At 43.2% G+C, this 19463-nt stretch overlaps 1 protein-coding gene across 1 annotated transcript in view; it reads left to right on the forward strand.

Moving 5' to 3' along the window:
- Positions 1 to 19463, forward strand: part of l(2)37Cg (RNA polymerases I and III subunit AC2 l(2)37Cg) — a 303443-nt gene that overhangs the window by 164665 nt on the left and 119315 nt on the right. Inside the window, exon 3 of the mRNA XM_067112403.1 lies at positions 2392 to 2548. Within this exon, the coding sequence (XP_066968504.1) occupies positions 2392 to 2548 (157 nt within the window). The remainder of the gene's footprint in view (positions 1 to 2391; positions 2549 to 19463) is intronic.

Below are 19463 nucleotides of genomic sequence, written 5' to 3' on the forward strand. Positions count from 1 at the left end.
ACTTCCAATTTATTGCAAAATGAAGGTAAATGATTGAATATTACTAGAATGTAAGAGTTTTATCTTACAATTGCATTTTTTACCATTTCAGTCGAGTCAAAGTTGACCGAAGGTTGAAATTTTGCAGTTATCGTGATTTATATGAAAATATTTCCAAACTGATAAAAGCTACAACCATGGGTTGTATTTTGCTGTATTTTACATGAAATTGCACACATTTTCATATATAAAACTTTATGTAATGGCTAATATAAAACAGTGCAAAAATTACGACAAAATGACGAAAGAATTTCTGAAATTTTCGGCCGAGTTACCGAGCGGGCGTAAGGAAAAAGTTTTTTTCAAAAATTCACCATAAATCGAAATATTGTGCTAGAGACTTCCAATTTGTTGCAAAATGAAGGTACATGATTGAATATTACTAGAATGTAAGAGTTTTAGCTTACAATTGCGTTTTTCGACCATTTCGGTCGAGTCAAAGTTGACGAAGGTTGAAATTTTTTGTAGTCGACGTACGGTACGTCCACTTGACACCCAACAGACAATTTTAGTCGACGTATGATACGTCCAGTAGGCGTTTAAGGGTTAATAGCTGAGATGGAGAGAAGCTTCTTTTGGTGAAGAAAGACCAGAAAGTCCACTACCTGTTGAAGAGTAGCTCTGACATGAGAGATACCCTGTCGATGACACCAACCACAGAAGACAGCCCATTTCCCCTGGTACACAGCTGCAGAGGACTTGCGAAGCTTCCAGACATCTCTGTTGCTGTGTGGCGAGAAAAACCTCTAGCTTGCAAGAGACACTGGATAGTCTCCAGGCATGAAGTGACAGTACTCTCACAGCCTGGTGATACCTCTACATGTGGTTTGCACAGCAGGTTGTGCCGAGGGGAAATCTTTCTCAGTACCTCAGAAAGTAGAGTTAGCAAGTATGGATACCACTCAGCATGCGGCATGTGGCCACTTGGGAGCCACCAGTGTCATCCTGAGATTTGGGGTGATCATGACCCTGTTGATCACCCAACGAATCAGACAAAACAGAGGAAAGGCTTAGCCCTCGAGATTGTCCCATGGGTGCTGGAAGGTGTCTTCTATTGCTGCCCATGGGTCCAGCACGATTGAACAGAACACCGGCAGTTTTCTGTTGTGCCGGGTTGCAAAGAGAGCTGTCATTGGGAGGCCCCAAAGATCGAACAACCTTTCCACTATCACCTGACTCTGGCGACTGAGCTTTTCTGCCACTACGTTCCAGGTGCCCGGAATGTACCTGGCTGACAGCCCTACTGTGCTACCACCCACTCTTGCACCTGCACCGCCAGCATGTGGAACTGCAGAGAAACCAATCCCCCCTGCTTGTTGACGTATGCCATTACTGTGGTACTGTTGCTCATCAACACCATGGAGTGCCCCATCACTTAATCCTGAAACTCCTTCCGAGACAGGAATTGGTAAGAACAGGGAGTCTCTTGGTAGAGACCAAAACTCCTTCAGTCTCCACTGACTGGAATGAAGATGGAGCCGCCCATGAGGGACCAGCTTCTCCAATGATGACAGGTGACCAAGAATGACTTGCTGCTGCTGAGCTGGTTGCTCATGTCATGACAGGAACAACTGCGCTCTGTCCTGGAGCAACTGTGGCCAAGAGCTTGCCAGGACTAGCCAATTGTCAAGATGCCTCAGAAGACATTACCCATGTGAATGGTCCCAAGCTGAGATGGGTGAGCACTCGGACGAACACCAGGGGAGAGGTTGAGAGCACAAAACAAAGTGCCCTGAACTGGAACAGTTTCCTTGAGGGTAAAATGGAGGCACTTGCGAGAGGAATGACAAATAGGTATTTGCAAATACGCATCCTTCAAGTCCACTAAAAGCATGAAATCGGACTCCTTGATGGCATTAAGTACTGAGCATACCGTTTCCATCTTGAACCAAGTCTGGCGAACCGTTGTTTGTAAACGATCTTGGAGTTTTAACTGGAAGAGCCAGTCTTTTGCAGCCCTGAAATCAGGGAAGCCTGGTAGATGTGCTTACATTTCAACAGCCATATCTAGTGTGTTACCATGAGCTTGGTTCAAGACCAGACCTAATGCTGTTTCCTATTACTCTAGTTGATTTCATTGTTTGCTATATTCCAAAGCTTGACCATGGAGTTGCAGTCTTGTTGAACATCATCTTGGGGATATCATACTCAGTGTGAACATGTGCTTGGTACCATCCTTTCTTTAGCTTGTCCAGAATTCCCATAAAGTTTTTTGTTGATTGACCCCTTGTACTGAAATGATCAACTCATATAAGATTGATTTTAAGTTAGTATGAATACATAGTAAATTAAATGTTAGGAAACATTATGGGTATGTTACCAAGAGATTAATTGTATATATATTTTTTTCAGCCCAGATGTATCTTATTGTGGCTATACTGTTCCCCATCCAATGGACAAGAAAATACATCTCCGTATCCAGACAAACAAAATGCCTGCCCTTGATGTCTTGCACGCAGCCCTAAAAAATCTCAAAGCTGAAAATGAGGCTATTAAGAAAATAATAAAGGTTTGTAAAAGTCATTACATTTTTTATAACAGCAAACCCATAATTCGTAGCCATTTTCTAGGTCAAACTGTTCCCATAAACAATTATTCTTCCAAGGAAAAAGTAGCTTTAGCCTTGCTCAGTGGGTCATGGGAATGGGCTGCAAATCTGGATGGTCCTGACTCAAAACCATTCACATTATGGTTGACCGTTATAGCATAACCTTTGTTTCATTGACTTGTATTTGTTCAATAATTGTGTGGTTCTTATTTTATTCTTAATCTTCTTTTTCATTCAGTTCTTGATTGTACTGTTCATGGTGATTTTATATATATTATATATTTTAATTTGCTAGTGAGTGTGTAATTGTTAGTGCATTATTAAGCCATAAGGTGGCAATAAGGACATGGTTTCCTATTAGGGTGTTGACATCATATTTTTGATATGTCGGCTTCAGGTAAGTTTTTGTTGTGATCAGATAATATTAAGCTAAGCCAAGAGTAGTTGCTTTGTTTTTAGCTACCATTTGGTCTCTGCCTAACAAAAGTGTAGGTCAGTTTGATGTCCTGATTAGTTTTGTATATGCAGTAAAGCCACATATATTGACACATTTCTCTTTTCCTTTAGGTGGATAGCATTTTTAATTGGGATGAATTTTACTTACTGTTAAAGATAGCCAACCATATCTTTTTACCAGTAGGTGTGGTCGGCACTCAAAGTAAAGAAGATTGCTTGGCTGACTTGGATGACTGTTTAGTTCAGCTGGTCTCCACCAGTGTGTTTGTCTTCAACGTTTTAGTTCTTCTAACCACCATTTTCTGTGCTGCTATGTGCATTCACTGGTTATGACTTTTTATTTGTTCAGGCATTATGTTTTGCAGGAGTGATATCAGCATTAACAGAATTTATTCAGTAGTCAGGGATGTTCTTTGTACCAATTGTATGGGTCAGGAGTGTGATGTCAACTACAGTGTGAAGAGAGTAGGGAGTGGTCAAAGGAATTTATGAATAAATCCTATAAATATAGGAAGAGAAGAGTCAGTTAATTGAGGAAGCAGTTAATTAGAGCAGGGCATGAGCCTTTGACTTCCTCCTCCTCCTCCTCCTCCTCCTCCTCCTCCTCCTCCTCCTCCTCCTCCTCCTCCTCCTCCTCCTCCTCCTCCTAGTTACCCTCTTCTGTCATCTGTGCTCTTCTCACTTCCACCTCTGCCTGGCCAGAGCCTACTACCTCAGCTCTGCCAAATGCTCCCACATTCCGTTGGGTGAGTCGGTGGAGCTGTGGACTAGCACTCGCTAGGCCTGAGTTCGAGTCTCCGGCCGGCTGATGAAGAGTTAGAGGAATTTATTTCTGGTGATAGAAATTCATTTCTCGCTATAATGTGGATTGGATTCCACAATCAACTGTAGGTCCCGTTGCTAAGTAACCAATTGGTTCTTAGCCACGTAAAATAAGTCTAATCCTTCGGGCCAGCCCTAGGAGAGCTTTTAATCAGGTCAGTTCAGGAAAAGTCTAATGTGAAGTTAGAGCAGGATGTTAGTCTCTTTCTAGAATCTGTTGTAAAGGGTTTGACTGAATTTATATGGGTAACCAGTTCATGTCCCCCCATAGTGTGCACTCTTCTTCTGATCCCCATTTTAAGGAAAGTTGTAGGTGTAGCCTGAGCTTAAGGACTGCCTTGTGACAGTTGAAGATCTGCTGCCAAGAAACAAGGTCAGTCCATGTGATGAGGTTGTTCTTTCCATTCCAGTACTTCCCTCCATCATCTTGATCTGTTAGATATTTGGCTCACTCACCAAAGGATCATTTTGAGTAGCAAAAGTCATTGCACCTGTTATTGACGTTGCCTTCTTCAGTCTCGTAGGGTAGTGAGCTTAGCTTAGTTTTAGCACCTAATTTAAGAGAGGATAACAGTAATGGTAATGTTAAGACTTATTATTTGTTCCATTACCAATGATAATATTCTTCATTCTCTTATTGACCCTGTTTCATATATTTCTGTATCAGTCTCGTTCTATTCTTTTCACTCCTTTTTCCCCATGTAATCTACTCACACCTGTGTCATCTGTATTGCCAGCTGTTAGTGACCCTTCTTTTCCCATCACCTCTAATATTCCTTTTTGGCTTCTGTTTCATTACGAGGTGCCTCAGTTGAACCCAAACTAAATGTCATTGGAATCTGTTAGGGTTTGACTGAATTTATTTGTTTAGAGGAAAGGTGTAGGTGTAGCCTGAGCTTAAGGACTGCCTTGTGACGGTTGGAAGAGCTGCTGCCAGAAAACCAGGTCAGTTCATGTGGTGAGGTTGGTCTTTGCCATCCCATACCTCCCTCTGTCATCTTGATCTCTTAGCAGCTGTTGGTGGTATTCAATTTTGTGAGGCAATCACAAGCCCCTTCCTCCTAATTGTCCTCCCAGCCATTCACTATGCTTTCTTTTTCAAGCCTTCACATGATGTCTCAGGTGAGGCACAGGAGGGTGTGATTCCTGTCACGTCGTCGTCATCCCCCCCCCCATGTCATTTGTGGCTTAGTTGGAGGAAGTGACTTCTGTCATCCCAGCTCCTTCCTCTTCCCTGTTGGATGACAATAGTGATGTATAGTAATGGAGTCATCTTCTGTGTTTTAGTTTATTATTGTGATTTTCTTTATCCTCATTTGTGAGAAGATGGAAGTGAGAGAAACTAGGTTTCTGTTGTCCTTGGGTATGCTAGTACAGTAAACCCCCCATATTCGCATTCTCATGGTTCGCAGACTCACCCATTCGCGGGTTTTTCTATGGAACCTATCTAAAAAAAATTTGCAAGAAACTCAAGCATTGACGGGTTTTTCTATGGAACATATCTATAAAAATATTCGTGGGAACCTCCACATTCATGGATGCAGATTTTTTTGTCTTTTTCGTATAGCAATATTCTGTATTTTCTTATTAATTGTATAATATATAACATTAAATAATCATGTAAATCAGTAGTAATACTGTACTACAGTACTGTACATATAATAGTAATAGAAATTAAATAATAATAATAATATGTAATACTACACTGGGTACCTTAATAATAAAGGGATTTTGACAAAGGAAAAATCTATTTCTTGGGGAAGACCTGTGTCACCCAGTGAAATGATCCATTAGCACTCATTTCTAGGTATAAATATTGCTAAATATACCAGAGAAAAAGCTATCCATAATGCCAGGGTTACGACCCCTGGATCGAACACCATTAGATGGTTCGGTGTGCACAAGGGGTGAGTGGTTGCCACTACCACAGATCTTCGTCCTACAGATTTCTCCATTCTCAAAACCACGAAAAGGGAGGAGCCGTTCCAAAGCCTTACCCTCCGCACCTAGCCAACCACCACCACGGCCGCCATATTCATCCCAAGTTAGCACCTCCCAAGCTTGGTATGCCACTCGGGAGGGAAAAGGAAGTACAGGGATGGGTCACTGGGTGACACAGGTCTTCCCCCAGAAATAGATTTTTCCTTTGTCAAAATCCCTTTTCTGGGCTCGACCTGTGTCACCCAGTGAAATAGTAACAGAGAATCAGCCATACAAAAGCTTGGTGGAGCCCTCTAAGAATTACCTTAATGGAGCTAAATAAAACTATGAGAAAATTACTGTGTTTTAATAACCCAAAACATTCGTATTAAAAACATAATTAACATTATAAGGCACACAGTCTAAATCATAAAATAACCAACACCAAGACACTTAAGGCTAACAAAAAGATTTAAAACAGGATATCCATGAAACGGCCAGGAGTCAGGCTGTGAAGCAGGCCTGACCTGAAGGTTAGAAGGCAGGGCAAGTAAACGAGGCAGTTAGGCGAGAGAAATACAAACAATAGGATAAACTAAGGTTACATAAACTAGTCTGGGGCTGGGGGAACAATACTTCCTGCAGCTACCGTGGAATATTTAAGAGCCTCTAGAGACTTAAGATAGTGGCGTTTGAACACTGTTGGTGATTTCCAGCCCGTATACTTTTGAAGGTCATCAAAATTCATGTTATGAAAATAATTAGCTGAGGTGGCCACCACCCGAATATCATGTACCCGAGGTACTGAATCCGGGTTTGCCTGTTTAATGAAACATAGTATTTGTTGCCTGATGGCCTTTAAGGAAATGGTTCCTCCATTTTCCCTAACAAAAAGAGGGCCTGAAATTCTATTAGAAGTTCTATTTAAATAAGCTTTTAAAGTGTTAACTGGACATAAAGACAGATCCTGTGGAGGGGAATAATCTTCCAAGGAGACCATCTATTTTGTGGATCCTCATTCTTTGCTAGAAACTTGAGATCCGGAGACAACAGAACTTCTCCTGACGGGAGGAAATCAACATGGTTTGGTTCTCTAGAGAGAGCAGACAGTTCAGAAATTCTAGCCCTGAGGCTAGACTTACTAGAAATAATGTTTTCCTTAACAGACTCAGTATGTACATAATTCGTTATCAGTGTCTGATGCCAATTTAAATCGTCATTTAAGAACCAGGAAACCGTGTGAGGACGGGTTGCTGGTCTAAGACGAGCGCATCCTTTAGGAATTGACGAAAAATATGAGTCTTTAAGGTTAATATTAAAAGGATTTTGACAAAGGAAAAATCTATTTCTGGGGAGAGACCTGTGTCACCCGGTGAAATAACCATTCAGCACTTATTTCTAGGTAAATCCATTGCTAAATATACCAGAGAAAAGCTAAATGCCAAGCTGGAGTTACTACCCCCAGTGCGAGCTCCATGAAATGGAGTCGTGTATGTGAAAGGGTGAGATTGTCACAATCACAGGTCTCCGCCCTGTAGACATTCCCGATGTCAAAAGTCCTACCGAGTGAGGTGCCGATACAACGCCCGCACCACTCGCGGACCGTCAACACACCAGCGCCACCTACATTCCATGTTAGCACCCACCACCTAGGAATGGTATTTTTATCAAGGGGGGGAAAAGGAAGAAGAGAGGTGGGTCACCGGGTGACACAGGTCTCTCCCCAGAAATAGATTTTTCCTTTGTCAAAATCCTTTTTCTGGGTTTTCCGACCTGTGTCACCTGGTGAAATAATAACAGAGAAACAAAATACCATCCTGAAAAACTAAAGAAACTTGTAATGGAAAGAAATAAAACTATAATTCCACAAGAACTTTAATTGTCCGAGTAGCAAAATAGATATTCCAATACATAAACTATAGTAAGGTGGGGGAACTATGTCCCGCAAGACAAGAGAACAAAAAGACATAAAATGTACTTAAAAGTTATAAACAGGGGACAAATACAAAAATTGCAACATGGTCAGGAGACAGGCTGTGAAGTATGCCTGACCCGGAGGTGATGGAAAGGGAATAAGTGAGGCAGGTAGGAGGGAGGAAAGTGACCGAATATAAAGAAAAGGAGTTAAATAGAGGAAGGAACAATGCTTCCTGCCGCCACTGTGGTGAATTTTAGAGCTTCTAGGGATTTCAAATAGTGGCATTTGAAAACCAGGGGAGACTTCCACCCTGTATATTTTGTAAGATCCTCAAAATTCATGTGATGGAAATAATTAGTGGAGGTGGCCACCGCTCTAATGTCATGAACCTTCGGAACTGAGTCTGGGTTTGCTTGTTTAATAAAATATAAGATCTGTTGTCTGATGGCCTTCATAGAAATAGTTCCTCCACCTTCCCTTATAAACAGAGGCCCCGAAGTTATTTGTGAGGTCCTGTCTAAATAAGCCTTTAAAGTAAAGACCGGGCATAAGGATAGGTCTTGTGGGAGGGGGACGACCTTCCAGGGAGACCATCTATCTCGAGGATCTTCATTCTTAGCTAGGAATTTAAGGTGAGGGCTAGCAACACTTCACCTGATGGAAGGAAATCGATATGATTGGGCTCTCTAGACAGGGCAGACAGCTCGGAAATTCTAGCACCTGAAGCTAAACTAATTAAAAATAAGGTCTTCCTCAATAAACTTTGGAATGAACAAGATTGATTATCAGTTTCTGAGGCTAATTTAAGGACATCATTTAAGAACCAGGAAACCATGTGTGGGCGGGTTACTGGTCTCAAACAGGCACAGGCTTTAGGGATTGAAGAAAAATAAGAGTCCATTAAGTTAATATTGAACCCGTGTAAAAATATCTTTTCAAAGCTGATTTGGCTGTAGTAATGGTACTCGAGGCAAGACCTTTTTCAAATAAAGACCTAAAAATAAAATTGCTAGGTTCGTGGTCATTATGGTTGCTTCAGATTCTTTTAGGAAGAGTGCTAATTTCTTAACTGCTGAGTCATACTGTCTGAGAGTGGATTCCCTTTTGTCTGATTCTAGGAACAAAGTGTTAATAGGGTCAATATTATCACCTTTCTGAGCAGCAAACTTCATGAAATCCACAAAGCTAGGGCATTCTGAATTCTTGAGGAAGCTGACACAGTCTGAGTTTGTACTATTTGCGTCAGTTTTGGGTTGGGAATTTGTAAGCACCGAAGCTTCAGCTCTAGAAGAAACGGAAACCAGTTGCTCTTCGGCCAATTGGGAGCCACCAGAGCTACCTGGCCCTTGAATGTCCTGAGCTTGTGAAGGACTTTCAGTAACAGGTTTACTGGAGGAAACAGATAGATCCTCCACCACTTGTTCCAATCTATTGACATTGCATCTGTGGAGTGTGCTAGAGGGTCCAAGTTGGGAGCCACATAACAGGGAAGTTTGTGGTTGCATTCTGTTGCAAAGAGATCTACTTCGAGACCCGGAACTTGACTGCAAATCCAATTGAATGAAGTTTTGTCCAGGGACCATTCCGACTCCAGCGGAGTTGTCCTGGATAGGGAATCTGCAATGACATTCCGGACTCCTGCTAGATGAGTAGCAGACAGATGCCACTGGTGTTTGTTTGCTAAGGAAAATATTGCTATCATAACCTGGTTGATCCGGCTCGACTTGGAACCCCCTCTGTTTATACAATGTACCACCTCTGCACTGTCCAAGACCAGTCTTATATGGATCAGACTGTTTGGACGTAGCTTCTTCAAGGTTAGAAAGACTGCCATAGCTTCCAGGACATTGATATGGAACTGGTGGAACACAGTAGACCAAGTCCCTGAACTTTCTTGTGTTGAGAGTATCCTCCCACCCGCTTAGAGAAGCGTCGGTGTGAATCACTAGTGCTGGAGGGGGAAATTGAAGCGGTACTGAATTCGATAAGCTCTTGACTGTTGTCCAAGGCCGGAGTCTCTTTTTCAAAACTGGCGGAATTAGAGACACCTTGTCTCTGAACCTGACGTTGGCTCGGCTCCGCCATACCGTTTATATCCTTCAGTTTGGATTTCAGTAGAAGATCCGTTACCGAAGCGAACTGAAGAGAACCTAGGACTCTTTCTTGGGTACGGCGGGAAGCTTTCTTGGTTCTGAGGAACTGTCTGGTTGCCTTGGCTGTTTCTCTCCGTTTGGCCGGCGGAAGAGATAGTTTGTGTGAACGTAGGTCCCACTGGATCCCTAACCATTGAAAGCGACTCTCCGGTACTAGGCAGGATTTCTCCCTGTTTATTTGAAAGCCTAGAGATTCCAGAAAGCCGATTACTATGGCTGTTGCTTTCCGGCATTCGTTGGCGTTGGATGCCCAAATGATCCAATCATCCAGGTATGCGGCCAGCATGATCCCTTGAGACCGTAGTTGCTGAACTACCGTATCTGCCAGTTTGGTGAAGATTCTGGGGGCTATGTTGAGACCTAATGGCATGACTCTGAACGAGTATGCTTGATTTCCCAGTCTGAACCCCAGATAAGGAGAGAACCTTCTCGCAATCGGGACGTGATAGTAAGCGTCTGAAAGATCTATAGAGGTGGTTACGGCTCCACGGGGCAGAAGGGTCCGAACCTGCAAGATTGTAAGCATTCGAAACTTGTCGCATTGAATGTAAGAATTTAGATGGGACAAGTCTAGAATTACTCTCTGTTGATTGGAACCTTACTTTGGAACACTGAACAGTCTGCCTTGGAATTTCAAGTGTCTCTCTTTCTTTATTGCCCTCTTTTGTAATAGATCTTTCACGAAGTCCTTCAGAGCCTTGGACGGTGATTGATGGAACCTGACTAGGGGGGGGAGGACCTCTGCAACAAATCCACCCCAGTCCTTTGGAGACTATGCTCTGGGCCCAGGGACTGAAGTTCCACTGGTCCCGAAAATGGTACAACCTCCCGCCTACCTGAGATATCTCACTGGGCGGGAGATGGTCTGCCTCCTCTGGAGCCTCTGCCTCCCCTTCCTTGGGGGAGGAGGAGCGAGGTGCTCCCCTGCCTCTGTAGTATCCTCTGGCCCTAGTTCCCCTTGCATTCTGGATAGACTGAAATGCCCCTGGCTTTCATGAAGCATTGAAAGCCGGGGAAGATACGAGGGGGCAGCGAGAGACTGGGGAGCTGGTTGAACCAGCACATATTGAGGCTGAGGCTGAGTGTGCGAGGTTGAAGGCTGGCCGGGTGCGGGGACCTGGACAGCCTGCAAGACAGTCTGAGCAGGGAGCCTTTTAAACTTTTTGAACTTCTTACCGGACTTAGGATGGGGTCAGGCAGGCTCCGTTTGCTTACGCTTGTAAGGCAGGCCCTAACGGGAGCGGAGACTCTGATTGGCCCTAGTTGCTTCAGCTAGGACCGCATCAACCTCTTCTTGAGGGAAGAGATTAGCTCCCCAGATGGAGCTCTTCATAAGCCTGTTAGGCTCATGATGGATGGAAGCTGCCGAAAAGATGTGCTTCCGGCAGTTCATATGGGCCGTGATGAAGTCGTAAAGGTCCTGTTGAAAACTCGCCAAGAGAGATTTCGTCAGGACCTGAAACAAAGCGTCTTCACCGTAGACCACTGACGTTGCCTCTGCCAAAGTCAGAGAGTTTAAGGACCTGCTAAGCCTGTCCTTAGTCTCAGCTTCAGCCTTCAGGAGCGAATCCGGGATCTTAGGGAGTTGCTCGCTGAACAAGTTAGAGGCGCAGTCAGGGTCAAGCCGAGTCACTGTGAAAGTGGCCGGGGCTCCCTCCCTAAACTCAGAATCTCCGGGGAAGACAAGAGAGGTGGGATCTGTCTCCCGGAGATGAGGAAGGGGTTTACCCTCCATGCACGCTTGGCTAGTGAGGGAAGCCACTTTTGAAGTGCAAGGGGTAGGGAGAATTTCTCCCAAAGAGAACATTGTAAAGGCACCCTTGGCCAGGGTGAGTTTGGTGTTCTCTGCTTGCCACTCCGTTAATGTTCGAAGCAGAGACGACTGAGCTTGGTCCCTCGGGAAGATGACCGTCTCCTTTGGGACCTTGTCGGAACGGATCCATGCCTCCTTTGTAAGCCTGGCAAAACCAGGATAAGGAGGTTCCAGACCAGGAGGGAAGAATTCAAGTTCCTCCAGCCTGCGAGTGCCTAGGCCCTCAATTGTCAGGGTACCTTCATGCTGAGGAGCATAAAGGGTCAGTCGCCAAGGGTTCCCCTTATCGAAGGGAGGAAGGCTGGAGGTGTCCGGGACGGAGAAGGGTCTGGCGGCCGCTCCGCCGCTCATGAACCCCGAGATTAAATTCCCTTGGGACTTAACCTGCTGCGACAGGAAAAGCATGGAAGCATTAGATGAAGAAAGCTGAGAGGAGAGTTGCGACAGCTTGTCGTCAACTCTCTTGTCGAGCTTCTGCATAAGAAGCTCGGCGAATGTTTCTGCATCAAAGAAAGGAGGGGGTGGAACCTCCTTGCTTTGTTTTGTCTGTGAACCCTTACCAGAAGTAGAGGCCTTGCTCGTGGACGGCACAGGACTAGGAGCCCGTGGCGCCTTCGAGGGAACCCCAGAGCGGACTTTCTGGGTTTTAAGGTCTTTTTCTTGATAGATTTGACCTTAGGGACGGTAGACCTTGCACCGTCCATAAGGCAAGAGGATTTCACGAATCCCCTGAAAGAGGAAGCAGAAGAAGGAGAACTAAAGAGATAGTCACCTGCCTCACTTACCCCCTTACCTGCTTGGAGATCCAGGTCCACGTTCATGGGCTCCAAGTTCAAATTAAGGGCCGCAACATCTTCGGTGACCTCTCCGCATGCAGCTGCGTCTTCCTGGGAGGGTTGAATCATCCCCGGATCCCAGCGATCAAAGGGGCGGCTACCTCATCCGCAACTGATGCTGAGAACCAGGCACCAGGGAAGAGAACGCTGCAGGAAGAACGTAGGGTTTCCCTGCCCTGACGTTCCTCCCGAAGCCGCTGACCCAGGACTTAAGGGTCAAAAGCGAAGAGTCATGAGAGCTGCGGTCAATCTGAAAGAAGGAGAATGTCAACTAACCAAATCTCCTAGAAGACTAATATCTTCAATTATCCATAAGAGACAAAACTCAAAAGAAAGCATGAATCGGAAAAGGAAAATCTAACTTACCGATTCATCCAGAACCCGCTCATAGAGAGCGTAGCACACCTCACAGCCATCAGGGTGGCAGACGACCAGGTCCCCCTCGTGGACGGCGCACCTGGAGTGGGACCTGCAGACCTCATGTCCGCTCGCCTGCTGGAGGACTGCCGTGCACCCCTTCTCCTGACAACGAACCATCTGTAAATGGACGAGTACATGAGTATGCTGATAAGGCCGCCGGAGTAGGGTGCCGGAGCAGCGTCTTAGGATAATAGATTGACTGGGCATGTAAAAGGACCAGATAGACCCCACCGGAACATGCCGGAATGATAAGAGGTCTACTAGACCATACATGATCAATAAAATAATACAAAACAAAGGGACCGCCGGAGTTAATCCAGAGAAACAGGGAGGTCCCGTTAAAAACATGCGTCAACAAAATTAAAAACATCAATACATATACAGTGAACGGTTAACTTGTGATTAAGCGGTAAAAAAAGTTTCCGCTTGTAGCCGGGGGAGTCACGTTACCCTGATATAGTGACGGCGGAGGAGGTGTGGTGAGCACCGACCGACCATACACCATACCCACCGGAGTGGTATAAGAAATGAGAGCAACGAGAAAGCCCGACTACTAGCGGAAAATGCAAAATTAAAGTAGTCAACAAAAGATAGATACTTGGGAAAGGGACAAGTTCTAAATGAATAGAACGGAGGATAACGTCAGTGACATGTGAAAATGAGACAGAAGACAGTCAGGTGGAAAACTCTAACTGGCTGCATGCACAAAAATTTTTCCCCGCAAGGCAACGGTCTACGAGAACGACACCCTGGCTGGGGGAAAACAACACTGACGCTAGGGAAGGGAGGGGGACAGGCCAAGGGAGGGGGACCAGTAGAGGCGGCCAAGGGGTGAGTGAGCACTCCCCGGACGTCATGAGTCCCACCCCTTCTCTCTCCCAAGAGGTCAAACATGTATGAACGACTAACCAAGAGAAGAGAGGATAGGGGACCCTCAAAGGCCAAAGTGCGCAAGGAAAGGTAAAAAGGGATGGTGGCCAGGAGTGGGGAGGCACCCCCGGACACCACACAAGTTCTCGACAGGGTGCCGACCGGGTAAGGTTGGAAATCCTGTGTAGAGAGAACAGAGGAGAACCAATCAATGCGGAGGAAGGGGTGTAGGCTATTAACGTAAGGATCAGGGCAAAAGCTCTCAAACCTTGGTAAGTTAACAAAATATGTGAAAACGAACCAAGGGGAAAGGAGCAGGGAGGCAGGGGAAGGTGGTAGGAGAGGGGATACACATGAAGCTGGAAACTGTCCCGAAGGTGCGGTCCGGACAAGGGTAGGCTACGTAAGAGACCCTCGCTATTCCAGCTTAACCTTACTAGGACTCAGTAGCCCAAACGGAAAGGCCGAAATAGGGAGAGGGAGGAAACGCAGGCCAAACACCTCCAACCGAACAACAACCAAAGAGAAGACCCAAACATGAGGCCCTCCTACACACCTAACCTTCTCTTCCAAGGAAGGGAACAGATTGCTAATAGCGTAACCCTAGGCTAACCTAACACAGCCGCCCAGCGGTCAGGGAGGAAGCTCAGGAGGGAAACGGTATCTAACAGACTAGCCTAAATAGTTAACCTCACTAAGGTGTAAAAGAAATAAATCAAATAATAAAAGACACATGTAGAAGGGAGAACCAATCCCAACGCGATATGAGTGCGGAGGGAAAATGGCCGACCTTCACTAAAAATAAACAATGAACATAATCTGTAAATATCTAAAGCATCCGTGCGCAAGGCATAAAATAAACCTAATAAGCATAACTGTACCATCTCAAATAATAAACCCACGAGCTGGAGGAGGTGAGGGTCCAAAATAAAACACATATAAAACTGGTTAAAGAGCGGATAGGCCCGAGGGGAAACTCGTAGCCTAGCGACAAGGACCCACATCCCCAGGAAGGGTAACAGAATTAAATAATGAATTAAAACACTATGAATATGCTGGATAAACATAAGGCACAAAAAGCATAAATAAAAGGCAGGGGAGCGACACCCCAATAAAAACCCCGTACCGAGACTGAAGGTCACATGAGGCCGGGAGGAAGGCGGTCGAGGAGGGCGTTATAAATCCCCCTAATTACAAAATTAGAGGGAAATAAGGAGCCTCAACCACCTAAAATAAGATACAGAGATGGTACTCAACTTAGGAGATGAAGAATCTTGAGATGAAACCATAATATAAAAAATAAGGCACAAAATAAGCGCACCAAGGAAAATTCCAACAAGAAGCGATGTGTGCTAAAAGTGGAATGTAGGTGGCGCTGGTGTGTTGACGGTCCGCGAGTGGCGTGTTGACGGTCCGCGAGTGGTGCGGGCGTTGTATCGGCACCTCACTCGGTAGGACTTTTGACATCGGGAATGTCTACAGGGCGGAGACCTGTGATTGTGACAATATCACCCTTTCACATACACGACTCCATTTCATGGAGCTCGCACTGGGGGTAGTAACTCCAGCTTGGCATTTAGCTTTTCTCTGGTATATTTAGCTATGGATTTACCTAGAAATAAGTGCTGAATGGTTATTTCACCGGGTGACACAGGTCGGAAAACCCAGAAAAGCCATGTAAAAATATTTTTCTTAAAGCAGATTTTGCTGTAGTAATAGTACTAGAGGCCAGTCCTTTCTCAAATAATGATCTGAAGAAAGAGATTGCTAGGTTCGTGGTCACTTCCTGAGCTTCAGATTCCCTCAGAAATAATGCTAACTTTTTAACTGCTGAGTCATATTGTCTGAGAGTAGATTCCCTCTTGTCTGATTCTATGAACAGTGTATTAACCCTTAAACGCCTACTGGACGTATCATACGCCGACTAAAATTGTCTGTTGGGTGCCAAGTGGACGTACCGTACGTCGACTACAAAAAATTTCAACCTTCGGTCAACTTTGACTCAACCGAAATGGTCGAAAAACGCAATTGTAAGCTAAAACTCTTACATTCTGGTAATATTCAATCATGTACCTTCATTTTGCAACAAATTGGAAGTCTCTAGCACAATATTTCGATTTATGGTGAATTTTTGAAAGAAACTTTCCTTACGCCCGCGCGGTAACTTGGCCGAAAATTTCAGAAATTCTTTCGTCATTTTGTTGTAATTTTTGCACTTTTATATTAGCCATTACATAAAGTTTTATATATGGAAATGTGCGCAATTTCATGTAAAATACAGCAAAATACAACCCATGGTTGTAGCTTTTATCAGTTTGGAAATATTTTCATATAAACCACGATAACTGCCAAAATTTCAACCTTCGGTCAACTTTGACTCGACCGAAATGGTAAAAAAAACGCAATTGTAAGCTAAAACTCTTACATTCTAGTAATATTCAATCATTTACCTTCATTTTGCAACAAATTGGAAGTCTAGCACAATATTTCGATTTATGGTGAATTTTTTGAAAAAAACTTTTTCCTTACGTCTGCGTTATTTCAGAAATTCTTTTCGTCACTTTGTCGTAATGTCTGCACCGTTTTATATTAGTCGTTACATAAAGTTTTACATATGGAAATGTGTGCAATTTCATGTAGAATTCAACAGAAAATAACTCATTGTTGTAGCTTTTATCAGATTTGAAATATTTTCATATAAATCACAATAACTGCCAAAATTTCAACCTTCGGTCAACTTTAACTCGACCGAAATGGTAAAAAAACGCAATTATAAGCTAAAACTCTTACATTCATGTACCTTCATTTTGCAACAAACTAGAAGTCTCTAGCACAATATTTCGATTTATGGTGAATTTCTGAAAAAAAAGTTTTTCCTTACGTCTGCGCGCGGTAACTCGGCCGAACATCTCAGAAATTCTTTCGTCACGTTGTCGTAATGTTTGCATCGTTTTACATTAGCCATTGCATAAACTTTTATATATGAAAATGTGCGCAATTTCATGTAGAATACAACAGAAAATAGCTCATGGTTGTAGCTTTTATCAGTTTTGAAATATTTTCACATAAATCACGATAACTGCCAAAATTTCAACCTTCGGTCAACTTTAACTCGACCGAAATGGTCGAAAAACGCAATTGTAAGCTAAAACTCTTACATTCTAGTAATATTCAATCATTTACCTTCATTTTGCAATAAATTGGAAGTCTCTAGCACAATATTTCGATTTATGGTGAATTTTTGAAAAAACATTTTCCTTACGTCCGCGCGGTAACTCGGCTGAACATCTCAGAAATTCTTTTGTCACGTTGTCGTAATGTTTGCACCATTTTATATTAGTCGTTACATAAACTTTTATATATGAAAATGTGTGCAATTTCATGTACAATACAACAGAACAAAACTCATGGTTGTAGCTTTTATCAGTTTTGAAATATTTTCATATAAATCACGATAAATAGAAAAAATTCTACTTTCGGTCAACTTTAACTCGACCGAAATGGTCGAAAACTGCAATTGTAAGCTAAAACACTTACAGTCTAGTAATATTCAATCAGTTAGCTTCATTTTTCAACAAACGGGAAGTCTAGCACAATATTTCGATTTATGGTGAATTTTTTAAAAAAACATTTTTTTACGTCTCAGCGTTACTGAATTCATTCATCATTTTGTGATAATATTTTCTCTGTGTTGCTGTGATCGTTTTACAATTTGTTATATATCAAAATCATCACAATTTAGTGTACAATACAAAGAAAAAAAATAACCCATTAGCTTTAACCGTTTTGCTCACAGCGATTTGTATAAAATTATATATGAAACATTTTTTTGCGCTGTCATATATTTCAATATTTATATATGATAATGATATTTTTTTTTTCATTTCTGATGGTTGCATACTAAACTTCAGGCAATGACAAAAAAAGGAGCCAAAAATGAACTCTTAATCTTAAAAACTAAGCATGCTGTGATTTTTGAAAAAACTTTTTTCCATGAGCTAACTCCCAAACGCCGCCAGCATACGGGAGACGTTTTTGTAAATAGAGGCTCGTGGTACAGTAGGGCTGCATTAGTATTTTTCCTTGTTCATGCTCAATGCAGGCAACCGCAATTAATGTCATGCTGTAATGGGCTGCTACTTCTCCGTGACTTTTGCCCTCTCTTAACAAAACAATCATGTCTACAGTACTTTCTTCTCATCGATTATTACAATAATTGTAGGTTATTGGCCAGAGGGCCTTAGAAGAAGCAGAGCATTCAGAGGACATCTTAATGCACAATTTCAAAAAATATTTTTAGGCCATAGTACTGTACACGCAAAACACACAAACGTAAGATAGCAATAAAACGGGTTATATTGGGTCATTTGTCGATAATTTGCCACTACGGTATACGCATGGTACTACTGGTTGCACGTACATATACTAACACTGATCTTCTGAGCATACAGTACGTACATTTTATAAAATGTTTTGTTGTTGGATGATTTTTAAATATTACATAGAAAAAATGCTTTAGGATGATACATAGTACAGTACAGTACTACGGGTAGTACGTAGAGCATATCTAAAATACATAAGACAACAGGAATACTGCAGGGTACGTATGTTTACATCTGCGGTAGGTAGCATTTTCATGTATGCACTAAGTATATATTAATGACTACTGTAAGTGCATTTTGTAAGTTGAAAAACGATTTACTAATTTTCAAATATTACAGTACTGTAATATATTAACGTAAACACAGCAAAATTTCAATAACATATATTTGTTTTTCTTAAAAGTGCTTCACCCAAGCCACCTCTCTGTAAATATAAAGAACTCGCGATGCTGGACGCTATGTACCCAGGACCAGCGATACTCGACACATTATTGGCTGTCATCTGCAAAGCAGCCAATCCAGAAGCACCATTCATTTTCCTTGGCGCTCATTGGCTGTTCACTTGGCGCTGATTGGCTGAACATTCACAACCAACTCGCGAACACGGAATTCTGGGAGACCGCTCCACTGCTTCATCCTCAGTTGTCCTCCTCAGTTGTGCGTACTGTAGTTCGCAGCATCTTCTTACCATGTGAAACTGTGCGTCTGTCCGTTGTGATTTTTTATCTTTGTGCATCAACGGTATTCGGCCCTAAATGCCTCTTAAAAAACGCCCTGCTCCTTCAAAGCCTTCTGGCAAAGAGTCTAAAAGAAAGAAGACTGTTATGAAACTCGAGGGGAAGGTGAAACTTCTTGACATGTTAAAGGAGGGCAAAAGTTTTGCTGCGGTTGGCCGCCATTTCAGTGTTAATGAGAGCACAATGAGATATATCAAGAAAGAGGCGGAGATACGCAAGTCTGTGAGTATGAGCCACTTCGGTAGTGCAAAGACAATTTGGACAGTGCTGGATAAAACAATCGTGAAGATGGAATCTGCTCTGGCAATCTGGATAAAGGACTGCCGGAAGAAAAACGTGCCCCTCGACTCCAACATCATTCGCGAGAAAGTGCGACAACTCTACCAGCAGTTATCAACTGCTAAGGAAGGCGATGACGTAGTACAGGCAGAGGAAGGTGTTGAAGAAGGTGAATTAGAATTCTGAGGCTTTGATGAACCAGCAGAAGAAGAAGAGGGGGAAGAGCCCCAAGCAGGACCATCATCAGTGCCTCAAGGTTTCCAGGCCAGC

Source organism: Macrobrachium rosenbergii, chromosome 12 (assembly GCF_040412425.1).
Source record: "Macrobrachium rosenbergii isolate ZJJX-2024 chromosome 12, ASM4041242v1, whole genome shotgun sequence".
Taxonomy (NCBI): Eukaryota; Metazoa; Arthropoda; class Malacostraca; order Decapoda; family Palaemonidae; genus Macrobrachium; species Macrobrachium rosenbergii.